The sequence below is a fragment of the Cibotium barometz genome, chromosome 39 (genome assembly GCF_041138505.1).
Source record: "Cibotium barometz isolate CiBa-2024 chromosome 39, ASM4113850v1, whole genome shotgun sequence".
Lineage (NCBI taxonomy): Eukaryota > Viridiplantae > Streptophyta > Polypodiopsida > Cyatheales > Cibotiaceae > Cibotium > Cibotium barometz.
In genome coordinates, this window is record NC_141084.1 from 19453175 (window position 1) to 19467095 (window position 13921).

The 13921-nt window shown below is 38.8% G+C and overlaps 1 protein-coding gene across 1 annotated transcript; it reads left to right on the plus strand.

Moving 5' to 3' along the window:
* Positions 1–11484: 11484 nt before the first annotated feature.
* LOC147615829 (uncharacterized) lies at positions 11485–12572 on the plus strand. Its single transcript, XM_086777983.1, has 2 exons — positions 11485–12166; positions 12261–12572. Exons 1-2 carry the CDS (start codon positions 11601–11603, stop codon positions 12409–12411), a joined length of 717 nt encoding a protein of 238 aa, XP_086634109.1. The 5' UTR covers positions 11485–11600; the 3' UTR covers positions 12412–12572.
* The last annotated feature ends 1349 nt before the right edge of the window (positions 12573–13921 follow it).

Below are 13921 nucleotides of genomic sequence, written 5' to 3' on the forward strand. Positions count from 1 at the left end.
TCAGGAGTTCGGCTATTTTGGGTATTACTTGTGGAGTTTCAACGAATAGGAGTTAAGCATGTATGAAAGTTTAACTTGATGTGGGAAGCCAACTGAAAATTAAGTATGGTTAGAGTCTTCAGCTAGGTTTTGATATTTGGGTTAGCACAGCAAAAATTGAACTATGGTTAGTCTTCAGGTAGGTTTTTGATATTAGGGCTCCACTATTCATGATAGAAATGGCCACGATCTCGCTTTATATTTCAGTCTCAGAGCTCTCTCCCTCTCCCCACCTCTCTGTTTGTGGTGACAGAACTAAGATGACGAGACTGAGTTAAACATTTGATGTAAACGAGGCATTGGTCTGATGAGAGAGCTGCCTTCTCTGTTTTTCATTCAAGCAAATCTATTACTATCTGTGAGGTTTCCTTTCCTACTGATTTAGGGCTTCTCGCTTGGAAGATGAGAAGATTTGCCTTTCTGAATGTTGATGTGGGCATTCCTTAATTCACATTTGTGGGCGTGTTATTTGTCTTAACCTTGTTGTGAGGGTTTGATGCTCCTCTACTAAAATCTCGCAACCCTAAAATCTACGTAAAGGATATGCATTTGTACCAAAATTTATCTGTAATCCAACTATCAAAGGTCGGTTGTCCGAGACCCAACTTGGCATGCAAGCTAGAAACTTTTTATGTGTGTAATCCAAGTAACTTTAGATTATATGTGATTATCAAGAATGAGTGAGTCACAAGTCACATTGGATTTTCTTTTTAATGGAAATGAATCAACTTTGTAATTTTTTCCTGATTGCATATGTATTTTCGCACGACCCTTGAGCAATAATGAAACCAAATAAAACACAATTCCTTATATTCGGTGCTTACTAAAAAGGTATTGCATTTCTAGTGTCCATATGAGATTACAAGCAATAATTATGACAATTAAAAAAAAGTCATCGATTCTTATTCAAGCATCAAAGTTTGCCATCTCTTTTAGTGCTTGTGCCATTCATATTGAAAGGTTGCTTATCTATGCTTCCACTAGGACATTGCTAAAATATATGTAAGGTGGAGTTTCCATTAGAAAAATTATTTATGTTAATGGGTCTCAAGCATTAAGTGAGCAGTGGATAAGAGTGTGGGAGACAGGATGAGCTTGACTCCCTTGTAAGCAAACACAAACATGCAAGAGTAGACAAACACACATAAGAGATGGATGGTTGAATTTCCATCTATTCTATTCTCTTCTCTTTTCTACAACTATAACATAAAGAGATAAGAGTACATATGATAAGTGTTATCTGCATATTATATGTGCATATACTAGGAGGCTAACCTACCCTAGGCATGTGAGCATGGGAACATGGGAACATGCTTTAGTGGGGCTAGGGTTAGGCCTAACCTTAGGTTGAGGTTAGGGTTAGGCAACCAAGGTTCACACATGAAAATGGAGAGTCAAGAGTCACTTGAGGGTCCTCCTATATAATAGGGGCATGGGGCACTCTCAAGGAATGTTCTCTTGTGTAGAGCATTGTATCTATTCTCTTGCCGTTTCATGCTAGTGTTATGTAATGCTAGATGAAGTCATATCTCTGTGTGGTATGGGACACCAAGGTAAGGTATGTGGCACTTCATTGTATTTATGTGTGCACCCTTGGGCTCGGGGGTGTGGTCCGGTGGATTAGTATATTCGTGGTTTATGCGTTTTTAGCTAGAGAGATCTTTAGGATTTTAACAGTGGTATCAGAGCGGTCTCTAATTAATTTTTGATGTTTTTCCTCCTCTGAATTTTCTCTCATTATTTCAAATTTTAAGCATTTTTTAAAGTAACTTTTAACATTTACTAAGAAAAAAATGTTATTTTTTGGTTTGTTTTGGTGGCCTATTCATTGGGGACATCAATATGGTAGTTGAAACACAGTGCTTCTCGACTTGGAAGGATGTATAGACATTTGTAGGGAATTTTCGTGAGTGGAAATGCTAATTTTCTCTATTTTTATGGTTAAAACAAGCATTTTACAAAATTTTTACCAAAATATGCACATGCTATTGCGGGTATTTTTTGGTAGAAAGGATTTCCTAAATTTCTATAATTTTAAGGAAATTTTTCTAATTATTTAGAAATGTTTAAGTGCATTTTTACAGTAAAAAAGATATTTTTAATGTATTTTTACGGTTTTCGCATGTATGCTATCAACTTTATATCGATTTTCTGCTTAAAATCAATAAGTGCCGCATGTTAAAGCATCTGGTTCTCTCCCGTGTACGTGACATAATTTCAATCTCTCAAATCAAATTTTTTTCTTCCGTGTGGGAACATCGCTTATATGGGTAGATTTGATTAGTTAAATCATGATTAGTAAATAATCTTATTTAGTGGGTTAACCACATTGATTAACAATGTGAAAGAGAAGAGGAGATGAGAGAAAATATGGTTATTGAGGTGGAGATGAGGAAAATAAGGGAGTATCTCATGCTCTCTCTTCTCTCTCATGAAATCGTGCACAAGGGGGACGATTTTTTTGGAAAAAGTGACAAAACATCTAGAGGTAACTATTGTCAAATGCCATGATGAGATGGAGTCACTAAAGACGCAGATTTTGACTTTACAAAATCTCTTTTAGCGGCACCTCCTGCTCCTACGAAAAAAGTTTCTCCATCGTTTGCACCAAAGGTGTACGGCTGTGAGAAAAAGGAGAAGACTCACGACTACACACTTTGCCTTTCATCCATTCACTAATGCACAAAAGCTCAGATGATGCAGGGGTTATTGAAAGGGAAGGCATTAACTTGGTGGAAGGATATCAAAGAAGATTCCATTCCTACCACTTAGCAAAGTTTCGAGAAAGCTTTCAAAAAACAGTTTGTCCAACCGGAGGATGAATTCAAAATAATTGCCAAGCTTGTTAAAAATAGGATGGGAAATCAGTATTTTGACAATTATGTGCAAAATTTTAGTCAATTGGCTGCCAAAGCTAAGTTTGATGACATACTTTATGTGGGATTTTCATCAATGGTCTAGATCGTGACTATCAGTATGAGGTAAAAAAATGCAAGGTCAAAACGGTTGAGGATGCTATTCAGGCAGCTCAGGTTTTTCATAAGACTATGGTCGGTGTGCCAACACTTCAAAACCATCGTCTAATGAAAAGAAATCCACGTTCACTTTTTCAAACAGTGGAAAAAGAAAGTTGGATTCCACACCAAAACCAAAAAATTCAGACAACGCCAGCAAGAACCTTTTTATGTGTGTAATCCAAGTAACTTTAGATTATATGCTTTAGCTTGGATAGGATGATGAGTTATTTGTCCATTCTGCAACCCAAGATCCACGAATAGTGGATAGTGACTCGTCCTCTGACTCAGAAGCCATGGAAGGACACCCTACCAAGAACCCTAAGGAGACAAGCCAAAACATGCCAGTGTGGGCCCCACAACCCGGATCTAGCATGTTTAGTGGTCTAATAGAGACCTTTAGTAGAGCTACACGCTCTGAACATGCGACAAGCGAAGTAAATGAGGAAGGAGGGGTAGTAGATTCGCCATTCACATCTTATGTAGACCCTACCCTCCCAAAGAGTGTCCATGTGGATATTCTACCCACTTCGTTTAATGAGGGCCCTACTGAGCTACCACATTCCGATGCTCTTCCTAAAGTAGAGGTCCCTAGAAGCCAATCCATAAGAAGTGACATTGCGTCCACTTCAAGAGAACCGTTTGGCACACCAAGTCTAGATGGGTTATTTCTCAATGAAAATTGGGAATATGATCTACACACAGAGACTCTAACGGACCTATACACGGGTTACACATACCATGTAGGTTGGTTAGAAGTCCTACGATCTACATCTAGCGCCACTAATCTAGAGGAGCAACAACACATGATATGTGAGGTTATTCATAGAATTATCCAAATTGAGAGGCAAAATAGGGGAGTGAACTTAGGTTCCACTGGCCCTATGAGATTCTTGGATACAGGCAAGGCCAAACAACCAACCCTATCACAATTGGAGACTCCCTCGGTGAGTCCCATAGACCCTTCATATGTTGTTTCGCCTGGAGTCTCAATGCAGGTTGAGCCCACGAGCAGTAACTTTAGCTTTCCAACCTTGGCTCAACTTTCCATTAGGGAATCTGCAATGCCTACCCCAATGATGAGCATAGCTGAAAGTGCACCTGTTATCATTGTAGTTAGTACGACACCGCTACCTAGTGGAACAGTACCTACAACAGTGCGTGCCAGTGCCTATCGACCCTATGTACCTATCGCTACTCATGCTCAGGTAGCTCCTACGCCTCTTAGTATGCCAATGGCGTATGCTCCACGACTGCCTTATCATAACCATTATCCAAGGGGAGCTAGGCCTAGTCACATATCATATCCTACGTCATTTGCCAACCTACTAAAACCAACGCCAACTCCTATCAGCCAGGCTATCCCAGAAGTGCCTCCACCAGCTATGCCTGCTCACTTAGGTGATCTCGCAGCATTTGCTCAGACGATCGGACGATCCATTGCGGAAAACATTCGGGGCATGCCTGACAGAGAACCTAGAAGCAAGGCAGTACAAGTGGCTAAGCTCACTCAAACCTTCAGTGGTAACGAGGATGTTAGGAAGCACATTGAAGTCTTTGAGCACGTGTGTGATTCCTTGGAAGAGCACAATGAGCTGCATAAGTGTAAAGCCTTAGGCTTAACCTTGAGTGGGAAGGCCGGAGATTGGTATCGAACCTTAAGGGTTGAAGAGCGCACTCACTACCCCACTCTCAAGAGATTGTTCTTGAAAGAATACATACGCGAGGGTGTGCTTTGGGGGGTAGCATCTCAACTCCAAAAAGCTGAACGCGAGGAAGGGGAGTCAGTGAGAGACTTTATAAGTCGATTGAAGCATCTAAATTCTCGCTGCACTCCCGATGAACGCTTCAATAACAACCAACTCCTCGATAGATTCATCCGAGGATTGCGCCACGAGGACATTTACAATGGCCTAGTCATTAGAGGTCTTACAACGTGGGAAGCAGTCACTGCCAATGCAATCCAGATAGAAGACAACTTGATGATTGCAGGTAAAAAGGTGTCTTCAGAAACAAAATCCGTTAGTTCGCAAGTATCTGGGCACGAGCCAATGACGGTAAAACCAATTGCCAAGGAGCCCAAGATATCTCAAATGTCTGTGACCGACCTTACTAAGGCTAAGCCATTGAGAGAAGTGATGTCTTCATGATTAGAGGAGGGTTTTGCTATGATTTTTGAAAACCTACTATCAAGAATGAGTGAGTCACAAGTCACATTGGATTTTCTTTTTAATGGAAATGAATCAACTTTGTAAATTTTTTCTGATTGCATGTGTTTTCACACAACCCTTGAGCAATAATAAAACCAAATAAAACACAATTCCTTATATTCGGTGCTTACTAAAAAGGTATTGCATTTCTACTGATCCATATGACATTACAAGCAATAATTATGACAATTAAAAAAAAGTCATCTATTCTTATTCAAGCATCAAAGTTTGCTATCTCTTTTAGTGCTTGTGCCTTTCATATTGGAAGGTTTCTTATCTATGCTTCCATTAGGACATTGCTAAAATATATGTAAGGTGGAATTTCCACATTAGAAAAATTATTTATGTTAATGGGTCTCAAGCATTAAGTGAGCAGTGATAAGAGTGTGGGAGAGAGAATGAGTATGACTCCCTTGTAAGCAAACACAAACACGCAAGAGTAGACAAGCACACATAAGAGATGGATGGTTGAATTTCCATCTATTCTCTTCTCTTTTCTACAACTATAACATAAAGAGATAAGAGTACATATAATAAGTGTTATCTGCACATTATATGTGCATATACTAGGAGGCTAACCTACCCTAGGCATGTGAGCATGGGAACATGCTTTAGTGGAGTTAGGGTTAGGCCTAACCTTGGTTTGAGGTTAGGGTCAGGCAACCAAAGGTCACACATAGAAATGGAGAGTCAAGAGTCACGTGAGGGCCCTCCTATATAATCGGGGCATGGGGCCCTCCTATATAATCTTTTTGAACTTCTGTTTCAAGGGAACTTATTTTAATAAGAAGAGATATTTTTCCATCTAAAAATATTCAAAATCTGAATATTCTCTCTCTAGAATATTTTCTCTCTCTAGGCCAAAACAAGTAGAAACAAGATCTTTTATATTTTGAAGAGGGAATTGATTACAGGTGAAGATGATGGACATCTTGAGAGATTGAGGAGGAATCTTACACTAATGGTGAGAAGATACTCTACGATTTTGTCATGCCAAGCTCTCAGCGCCGATTTCAGACCACAAAGGCTTTATGCAGCCTGCATAAATGATCTCGATGACTCAAATCCTCATAACCAGGTGGCTGGTCCAAATACACTTTGTCTTTCAACTCACCATGTAAGAATGCATTCTTTACATCCATCTAATGACCCAACCTTTTGAAGTACGCATTGCAATATTAGATCTCTAACGGTTTCCATCTTAGCGATGGGGCTGAATGTCTCCTCATAATCAATGCCGTGGATTGAGCATAACCTTTAACAACTAATCTAGATTTTTACTTGCTAATGGTTCCCTCAGGGGGGTTCACCTGAAAATTTGTTATTGTAGCACGTGAATTCACAGGAGAGATATTTTTAATTAGATACATTGAGAAAAATTACTAGGATTCCATTAATAGGAGGAGTTATTATTTAACTTTAGAAAAATATCCATTACCTCATAAGTAAAGAGGGGTTGTTTTATTGGGGGGAAAATTTTGGTTAAGGGGTTTTTAAAATACCTCTTGAACACACATGATACCTACGGTTTTCTAGTAGTGCACACCCCGAGATGCTTCCATCCGAGTTCTGCTTCACTTTGTACACCCACTTACATCCAATGACCTTTTTACCCTCAGGCAAAGGCACCAATTCCCATGTCTTATTTACATCCAATGTAGCCATTTCTTTGTGCATGGATATATCCTAGATTGCATGCACAATAGCATCCTCAAAACATACGGGTTCAACGTCCTTCACAAACTTTGCCATGTATGCATAATGGTGAGCTACATAGCCATCATACATCAATCTCTGAATAGGATTTTCCACCCTATTTTATTTGTGTGGTGTTCCATTTGTCCTTGGTGTCCTCGCGAGGGCTGCCTTAGCCTTGCTTACACTAGGTGTCCTAATAGCTGGAATCCCAAACTCCTCGTGAAGGCTATGCTGTGAGCCACTAGACTCTCCATCACAACAAATGAATGCCCTACTAAAATGTCAGACATACCAAGGGGCTCACCAACCCTATCTTTGCCCTTACATGACGCACCTGCTAAATTTGCAAGACTGACATTTTGACGTAGCCTACTGCCACTCCATGGTCTATAAACATGCCCACTGCTAGAAGATTCTCTTGGTCCACTCAACAATTGTGATTGTTGACTTGCATTTTGTGTAACCACTTGCTCTTTTGCATCAATCCCATTCGATTCTTTTATCAGCATAGTAGCCCATCTCATCAAATACAACATCCTTTCTCACCCTCATCTCATGTGTGATAGGGTTGTAACATCTGTAGCCCTTTGGCTTAAGGGAGTAACCAATGAAAACATATGTTTCGGCATTTGGATCCACCTTACTACGTAGCTCATCAAGAATATGTACATATGCAATGCATCCAGAAACTTTCAGGTGTGACAAATGTGGTTTTTAGTCATTGTACTTCTCCTCTAGAGTCATACCATGCATTGCTACTATGGGGGTCCTATTCATAATGTAAACTGCAGTCGCAAAACTGCTTCATCCCAATAATGATGAGGCATGCTCTTCTTATCCATTAATGCATGTGCATGTTCTTCCTCTCATCAACAACATTTTGCTATAGTGTGTGCCAATCTTAGATTTCTGCAATCTTGGTCATTTCTTGATGTATTAACCATGCACAGGCCATAAAAAAGACAAAATGAAGGTCTGAACCCAAAATGCTAGTATATCGAGCGCTTTGACCATGGGTGAATACCATTAATTTTTTCACCCTAGTATCCACGAATTGTGCCAACAACGATCATTGTTTAAGAGAAAATGCTAGTATTTTTCACTCGTAGGCCCCTATTCCCCTGTATGAAATTTTAGTGAACATGCTAAGGATGTATGTGAGTGAAGAGCAAATGAGTTCAAATCAATTTATTACCTTTATTTAATACAACAAATCTTGGCATTCTTGCATTAAGATGTGTCTGTTGTTCAACCAACAAATTCGAGAGGACATGTTAAGCTTGAATGGGAATGAAAATCAATTTGAATGAATGAGTCTTTCCTTACTTGAATTTGTCTACAGTAAGTCTTGGCATTTTTCCATTAAGGTATGTATGTTCAAGGTACAATTTATGGACATTATTATTATACACCATCAAATTCTTCAGGCCCAACAATAAATAGAGTTGAGATTTTTTAGGAAAATTATAGAAAAGATGGATCAAGAGATGATACCCATCAATCATCACATGAAGGCAACTTAGGTTGGATAAAACCCTACTTTGATAAAAGACATTCTCCGAGGGATTTTTCTGAAGGGGTGGTTAATTTCTGTGGGATACATAATGTAGAATTAGGATCATGGGACAAAATTATTGCCTTATGTATATGTTGGTTCTTTCAATAATATATGCATAGACTAAAGAAGAACCGAGATATATAATGAAACCTAAGGCCTTCTTACCAAGGAAAGAAAAATCACTTAGAAATATAATAGTTATAGAGGCTCTAGAAAAAAAAGGGACAACTTTTTACCCAGTAGAAACTGTAACTTGGATAGACTAGAAGAAGTTAGCTATAGGGTATTCATCTTTTTTACATGAGGAGAGAGAGCTTTGAAGGAGGAGCGGAATTAAGGCCTCAAATTATTAGTCTAGTAAAGACCCAAGCTAGGTGCACATAAATAAAAAGGAGTTCAAGTCTTAATTTTGGTTATAAATGAAATATTTTACTTTGAGTTTTTTATTGGTGCGATTCATGCTCAAGAGCATCTGAAATCTAGCTCACCAAAAGAGAACGTGAAAGGAAGTCCAGATGGAAATGATCTTAAAAAAATGCATAGATTAATCGATTTTATAACTAAAACCTCTAAAATTTGAATGTTTACATTAAAGGCTAAGAAAAATTTCAACTTGTTTTTCTCAAATTGAGCCACCAAAGGCTCGAGGGTTTCACCTAAAAATAAGTAAGTATACCGCCTGAGTTGAAATGAAGGAGTTTTTTAATTCAAAATTTTAACGTAAATTTACAGACATACATTTATAGAAGGGTTTTTTTAGTCGATTTTGAAAAAAACCCATAAGTCCATAAAGAAAAAGAGGTCATTTTATCCATGAAAAATTCATAGATAACGAGTTTTTTAATTACCCCTTGAATGCACTTGATACATAGGGTTTCTTAATGCGCACCCCCAAGATTACAAGATTTTTTTTTTGAAAGTCTTGGCATAGGTATTAATTGGTGTAGGCATTGAGGAAAACCATGCTACTTTATTTTGGTGCTTTTAAGCTTTCAACAATATTAGATATGCACCGTTTTTTCTCAATTTGAGCCCTGAAAGTCACACTAAAGGATGGTTTTTTTTTTGTCTTGTGAAAATCTTGGTGTAGGCATTCAGGAAAACCCAAGGCCTGTTATTACATTATCTTTATATCTTGGTGCAGTGTCATAAATAAACTTGTCTTCTTATAACCAGTGAAAAAAAAGGACAACCTTATGCCCAACTGGTTTTTATTAAGAAAATGCATATATTAGTTGGTTTTATAACTAAAACCTCAAAAATTTCAATGTTTACATTAAAGGCTAAGCAAAATTACAACTGGTTTTTCTCAATTTGAGCCCTGAATGTTACACTAAAGGACGGGATTTTTTTCTTGAAAGTCTTGGTGTAGGTATTAATTGGCGTAGGCATTCAGAAAATGAGGATTACTTTATTTTTTTCTTGAAAGTCTTGGTGTAGGTATTAATTGGCGTAGGCATTCAGATAATGTAATAATGTTGAAGCTTTCAACATTATTACATTATCTTTGTAATAATATATAGAAGGTTGACGTGAGCGCATGCGTGTGTGTATATGATCTTTTTATAGACCCTGAGATTGATGGTGGCTTGGATCTTTTTATTGATCTCTCACTTGAGCTAGACATTGATCCTGATAATCAAGTAGATTTGCTACAAGATGGGATTGATAAAGCATTCTAAATACATTTGGCATCATTCAAAAATTGTATTTTCCTCCTTATTTGTGGATTTTTCAATTGCTATTTATACAAGATGAAGTTGGTTGTGTGCTTTGTGTGTGTTGGTGAGAGAGAGAGAGCGAGAGAGAGAGAGAGAGAGAGAGAGAGAGAGAGAAGGAAGAGGATGTGTGTGCCAGTCTTATATTCTTTGCAATCTTGGTCATTTCTTGATGTATTACCCATGCATAGGCCATAAAAAAGACAAAATGAAGGTCTAAACCCAAAATGCTAGTATATCCAGTGCTCTTACTAGTAAACAAATATGGCTGAATACCATTAATTTTTTCATTGGTATCTAGGAATTGTGCCAACGATCATTGTTTAGCAGAAAACACTAGTATTTTTCACTAGTAGGCCTCTATTACCTTGTATGGAAATTTAGAGAGCATTCTAATTTCTTACAATCGCTTTTTCACAATTTGAGCCCGAAAAGTCACACTAAAGGACGGTTTTTTTTTTCTTTCTGAAAGTCTTTGTGTAGGCATCCAGGAAAAGCCAAGGCCTGCTCATTTTGCTGTTATTACCTTATCTTTGTATCTTGGTGCAGTGTCAGAAATAAACCTTTTTTCTAACCAGTGAGAAAAAGGACAACCTTCAAGCCTAACCGTCCTCAAAAATTCGAATGTTGAAATTAATGGCTAACCACCAGTTTTTCTCAATTTGAGCCGTGAAAGTCAGGCTCAAGGACGTTTTTTTTTTTGTTGTGAGAAAGTCTTGGTGTAGGCATCCAGGAAAACCAAAGGCCTGTTATTACATTATCTTTATATCTTGGTGCGGTGTCAGAAATAAACTTTTTTTCCTATAAAACCAGTGAAAAAAAGGACAACCTTGAAGCCCAACCAGTTTTTATTAAAAAAAAGCATAGATCAGTCGGTTTAAAACCTCAAAAATTTCAATGTTTACATTAAAGGCTAAGCAAAATTACAACCTATTTTTCTCACTTTGAGCCTTAGGACGTTTTTTTTTTCCCTGAAAGTCTTGGTGTAGGCGTAAGCATCAAGCAAACCCAGGGCTGCTTTATTTTGGTGCTTTGAAAGAGCTACTTTATTTTGGTGCTTTGAAGCTTTCAACATTATTACATTGTCTTTGTAATAATATATAAAAGGTTGACGTGAACGTATGCGTGTGTGTGTATATGATGGCGGCTATGATTGCTTGACCTGGTCGACTGGCGCGTCCGGAGATCTCCTGCAGAGCCTATAAAAACCTTTTGATCTACTCTCGCAAAACATGCTTCATCAAAAAAAACATTCTGATCCCGCTAGTATCGCAATCCATAATTAAGCTCAATCTCAGGCGATCTACTACCGCAATACATAATTAAGCCTTTTAACGAGTTCGCAATTAGCCTGCAAGGAGGGATGAACATGCGCTGCACGACAGTAAATATTGTCTGCGAAAGATCTCCGGTAGCCTGCCGTTCTGCACCTGCTGTTCGACTGCTTTGGCCCGTTCTTCTTCTTGCTGTGATCGCAGGCGGCTTTGACGTCGTGGCCTCTGCTCGTGTACTCAGCCCACGTACTCTTCTGCAATCTGATCAATCACAGCTCTTGGAATCCGGTATCAACATCCCGACCGCCATCTCCGTGCCGTTCGGCAACACGCTGCACCTGGCGTTGCGAGGGGTGGGCCAGCAGCACTACGCCTTCAACGGCACCAACTGGGTGCTCTATAACGCCACCGCCAAGCTCTACGTCGATGGCAGTATAACTACTAGCGCCAACGATTCTCTGGTAGGCGCTGTTGTGGGCAGACACTTCTTCTTGGCCCAGCCGGATGCCAGCGGCGGGCAGCCCTCATGGCAGACCTTCGACCAGCTGGGCACTGAAGTCAGCCGAGTCACCGCCAAGACCCTGGCGTCCATCACCGTCGACCAGGAGAGCATCCCTTGGAGTCTTCTCCAAGCAACCAGCTACAGCGGTAGCAAGTGAGTACTACTACTCTTATTCTTAGAAACCTCCGATCGACGTTTAATGAGTTACGGCAGATATTGACACAAGCTTGTTTGTTGGATATTGTAGGGAATCGTTGGGTGATGTGAGCTACGTTCAACGCCTCGAAACCCTGCATGGCCTGCCGCCCTCCAGCAGCACCGCCGGAGCCACAGTGGGCGACACCTACTCCTCCGAGTACTCAGCGCTCTACGCCTACTACGTCAAGAACTATGCTTGAGCTGTCTCCTTATACTATGAGGAATTCGGCTTGTTGGTCTGAGCCCCTTGCCTTGCAGAGGCTCCAATATCAACTTTCTCCATTAGGCTATCCAAGGTTCGCGCATCTCCGCACATTTGTTTTTAAAGATTAATACAAGTGATGGGCGTTCGTTAGCCATAGTAGCTTCTAGCGCTTGTATAGCACTGCTGTCTTAAGCGACAAGTTTGTGTGAGAAATGGAATTACATTAATTAGTTGGTAGCACGTTAATCTCTTAGAGTAATAAGATTATAAGGATAAATGGTGGACGTTTGAAGGACCAACAACACAAGGTAAAATTTATGTGGATTAATTCATAAATGGTAGATGCTTGGCATGTGCTTATTGAAGAAAGTCTTCTTTCACATATTCTAAACACCCTCTAAGATCTTACCCATGAGTGTTTGCAATCTAAATTTGTCTTGGCCACCATTGATTCAAGGTCAATAATTTTTTAGGCATATACTTATAGTGCATGTAGTATTAATAGATCATGTAGTAACAAAAACAAATATCATTATTTAGCTCATATAAATTTTCTCTTTGAATAGGAATATAAAATTGTATAAATGCATGTACAAATATATATACATGGATATACACATGTATTTATAGATGCATATACATATATATGTTGATTAGAAAAACCTACCTTGCTAATTTCTCAACCATGCCTAGCGTGAAGGGACTTAACACTAATCAACCCAACCCAATTTGAATGTACAAATTTGAATATGTGTAGACCTACTATTCAAGAACATTGCTATAAATCACTACAGACATATGCAGACACACATGGAATGAAGTATGAAGAATAAACAATGTGCACATATGTGGTACAAATATGGGAGAATATACAATGTGCACATATATTGTGGTACAATCCCATACGAGTGTATATGTCGTTAAGCTCTTAGAGATGTATACATGGAATGAAGTATGGGAGAGAAAACAATGTGCACATATATGGGAGAATATATAATGTACCCATGTGTGGTACAGTTCCATATGAGTATATAATTAATCATTAAGCTTTGAGATAAATCATTAAGCTCTCAGATATGTATACAACTATGGGATATTCTATACACAATTCAAAATCTATTCCAAATGCTAGAAGTCTTTGTGAGACATAGACCGAATTGGTCCTTCCATCCATGTTTTGGGACTTATATCTAATTATAAATCATTAGTGATACACTTACATACATGAAAGGGTATATCACTCTCTAGATATCGAAGATCAACGAATATGAAGCGATATATACATCTTGGCCTCCTTACATGTGCTAGTTTGGTAATTGGTTTGATTTCACACCTTACTTTGGCTTAGATGTTGAAACTTGTGGATCCAAGCTCCCATGGATATGGGGATGACGAGAAAGACTTAATCTTATATTATTTAACAATGTAATTAGTGCTAATCTAAGCTAGGGAGGATGATACCTAAACATAAACATGATGAATAACGTAAATTAATGAAGCTTTAG

Coding starts and splice junctions, on each gene's coding strand:
- LOC147615829 (XM_086777983.1), top strand. CDS start 11,601: ATGAACATGCGCTGCACGACAGTAAATATTGTCTGCGAAAGATCTCCG. Junction 12,167..12,260: donor ACCAGCTACAGCGGTAGCAA/GTGAGTACTACT, acceptor TGGATATTGTAG/GGAATCGTTGGGTGATGTGA.